The following is a 3,764-nucleotide window of genomic DNA, read 5'->3' on the forward strand; positions in this document are numbered from 1 at the left end:
TAAATTTCTTGAAAATAAGATTGGAAATATATAAAGTATAATAAATATGAAATAAAAACAAACAAAAATAATTAAAAAGTTGTAGAATAAAAAAATTCGATACATATGACTTCAAAACAGACCCTATATATAATTTCCTTCATATTCCTTTAACTTCACTTATCGAGTTAAAAGTGGGTTCGCCATTTCCATCCAATATTTTCAAAACCTTGTCTTCCTCATTAAACTTCATTCCAATTGGATCTGGAACATCATTTCAATTGTTCCTAATCTTCCGCTATTTAGGGCTACCCAAAATTCACCATTTTTATTCCTTTTTATATTATCTGGAACCCTAGGCAATTCAACAAATATTTTGGGAGTTGCTTTCAGGTCGTATATATTAAATTTCAAAAATTATTTTTTTATTGATTCATTCACTAGAATAAATGAATTGTTTGCACTCAAAGCAACCCAGTTAGTAAAAGCTAAACCGTCATACAAAACAGAACGTCTCTTATATAAGGATTATATTTTAACAGCCGTCCAGTTCTATCACTAAAACTTACAAGAAAGTCAGCATCCTTGCACAATTAAAAAAAAATTATTCTTTCGATATGAAAATTTCTCTATATGTATTATTTATATATAAATTATTCTATTAATTATTTATATGTAAATCCCCCTAAATAAAATTAATGATTAATGATAATTTAGAAGCGAAAAAAGATGTACCTTCTTTGACAAAGAATACTACTATTAGTAAAATAAACCATTTTGGTGCTTGTATCGATGTCTAAGCCATTCGTAAATTTGAATAGAACTCCTTTTGCCGAAATAGCCAGTCTTATAGTTGTGCCACCATTTGATCCAACAACTAAAATACCAAAATAGTCATATGCTATATACAGAAGACATGTTTGAGTATCGGACTTCAAGCCCAATGGTCTTCCACATATCGGTTCAATGTTTGAATCTCTTATGCCATCACACAATTTCCTTTCTTTGATCCAAAGGAAAAACCAAAAATTAAAAACCTTTCAGAGAAAAAAATCAATTTATAACACTATAAAATAAAACTACAAAAACGAATAAAATAAAAAAAAATGAATAAGATGTGAATATACCTAAACGGTGAAGGGGCGAAAAATTCTTGCCAACCAAATTTCGGCTTCCATTTTAATATTCTTCCGTCGAATATACCGACATATGGTCCTTCACCTTTACAATCAAAGGCAATACTTTCCGGTCCGGTAACGCGGTTAAGATTGATTTGACTATAGTTCTCGAAAAGAACACCGCCATCACCATCGATAACTTTTGTAAGATTGATATTAATAATAGTTTTCAAACATTAAATCCCCATCATCATTAGATGATGAGATGGAAATAAAGAAAAATAGAACAAAAATGTTAAAGGAAACAAGTTTTTCATCATGGTTGGTTATGAAACTAACATATGATGTAATGATGGTAGAATTGTATGTATTTATAATATTGATTTGAGAGAAATAAAATCGACTTTCAATTCAAATCAAATTTGAAATTCGTATTGTTATTCAAATACATCATGTTTACAAAGCAAATGCAAAGGGAAGGTGTGCTTGAAATTCGACCCCTCTTTATAACAACCATTACATCCTCAAATCAATCGCTTAAAGAGGTGGTGCCTGCAATGGCGGAAACTGTTACGGTTCCCCAAGTGCTTATGTTTGTAACCTATTCGACAAAATGTGCCTTTGAATGGATATATAAAAAATGAGGTCTAATTTTGAAATTCATCTCTACGAATAGAGATGGCAACGGAGTAAGGTGGGGTGGTTTTTTGTCCGCCTTGACTTGGACTAGATATACCTCAACATAATTTGATCTCGAAATTAAATATTAATTCATTCGTCTCGAATCTATTCAGAAATTTCAAAGTTAAGCTTGACTTCAATATGAGCTGACCCCATATGGTACAAATTTTATTTTAGTTTATTATCAAAATAGAATAATGATTTTTAATAATATTATTAATTGTTTTTAAGGTATATTGATACTAGAGAAAATATTAATATAGATTTTATTATCATATATTAAAAACTAATATATATATATATATATATATATATAAGAGCATTTTGGTAATTATTTTGAGGTAGGACGGGTTTTTCCTAAGCCTGACCATACTTGATTAATTGAAGAATTAAACCCGGCCTAACTCATCCCAAAATCTAAATTTAAGAAAATAATCCAATTAGTTTGAGCTGGGACAAAACTCGTCATTTCTAAATTTTTTTGCCATCCCTATTTGAGAAAACTAAGAAATTTGTCTAGTTGTTTGTAAACATATTACTTTCAACAACTGATTTTTGCTAATTTGTTGTATATAGGTTGATGAACTATGTAAATTATGAAGACATTGATTTCTATATCGGTGATTTAATAAGTACCGAATACTATAAATTTATTCTTCCCCTTCCTTCCAAGCCCCCCTCTATCATATTACTTCCTTTTCGACTGATGGGACGAAGCCGCATTGATTGAATCGGTTTAAGTCCTAGATGAAAAGTGAAACTTTAAATACGAAGATAAAAATCTAACAAATTAAAATAATTGGAGTAATTTCACAATTTTCACTCTAGTGAGATAAATTTCATAATTAAATTTAAGAAAGAAACTAGTTTGACCTTAGCCACTTGATTATATTGATCATGTCCCATGAGTTATAGTGTTAAAACAATGGGCAACCCACGAACTAAACCTCTAGATTATGACTGAAAATTCAAGTTAAATTTAATCGATTTGATTATAAAAAGTTAATTATTCAATAACATTAAACTCGAATTTGAATTGACATAAATTTAAATTAATTTAAATTTGAAAATGATTTAAACGAAACTTAAAACTTACACCATGTTTGGTTTGGTGTATTGGCATAGCCAATACACCCTTAATCGGTGGGCCCCACCTAATCCCCCTCTAATCTGCCGTTTGGTTCAATGTATTGCTAATCCCCCTCTAATCCATTACTTTCCTAATCCCCGAAATTCTCTGTTTTGTAATCCCCGCCTCTCCTCGGTTTTACATTTTACATCGGCGCCTAATTTGCCCTCCCAAGTCGAAATCCACCTCCGGCCTCTCCTCCCAACATCGAGCATGAACTGCGAGCGACGCCACCTCCACCCGACTCCACCGTCTCGGTCTCCGCCCCATTGTTTCGGTAAGTGCTTCTTCACTGTATCCTTCCATCCTCTTTTTCAGCTTTGATTTTTACTGGAAAATCCGGCAATATAATTTGTGACTGAAATGGAAGTTGATCATTGCGGTTTCAGTTTCACATTTATAAATGGAACTTTTGAATTTATACTTTATTACTGTAATTTCTACTGCATTTTTGATGAGTATAATTTGTGACTGAAAGCATGTAAAATAATTCCATGCCTTTCTTCTATGTTGAATATCCCCTTTTTCTCTTTTGCTCCCTTTCACTTATGGGCCTCTTCATTGCTTTTAAGACGTTGCTTTTCTGTTTACCTTGCTACTGCATTTTATTGCCTTGCTGTTTACCTTCTGGTCTGGAGTGTGAGAAAGTTATCTTATTTCCTTTCAGGACGAGCTAGAAGGAAAATTCTTTAAAGACAGAAGACCTTTTGATTTGCAAGGTTGGTTTTGCAATTGTTTTCATGATGTTATTCTTTCAATCCATTGTCTCGAGGCTGATTAGCATTTTCATTAGATATAAGAAAAATATGCTTGATTTTAGTATAAATTCTCAAATAAAAATGAAATTAAATATTTTG

General features: G+C 31.4%; 1 protein-coding gene across 1 annotated transcript; it reads right to left on the reverse strand.

The window, feature by feature from the left end:
* Positions 1–228: 228 nt before the first annotated feature.
* LOC105761464 (protein STRICTOSIDINE SYNTHASE-LIKE 10) lies at positions 229–3,213 on the reverse strand. The gene is given in 5 exon segments (XM_052625251.1): positions 229–488; positions 491–543; positions 715–982; positions 1,183–1,296; positions 3,057–3,213. Coding segments are annotated over 5 exon segments (852 nt in total).
* Positions 3,214–3,764: the final 551 nt, after the last annotated feature.

This window comes from Gossypium raimondii, chromosome 12, assembly GCF_025698545.1.
Source record: "Gossypium raimondii isolate GPD5lz chromosome 12, ASM2569854v1, whole genome shotgun sequence".
Taxonomy (NCBI): domain Eukaryota; kingdom Viridiplantae; phylum Streptophyta; class Magnoliopsida; order Malvales; family Malvaceae; genus Gossypium; species Gossypium raimondii.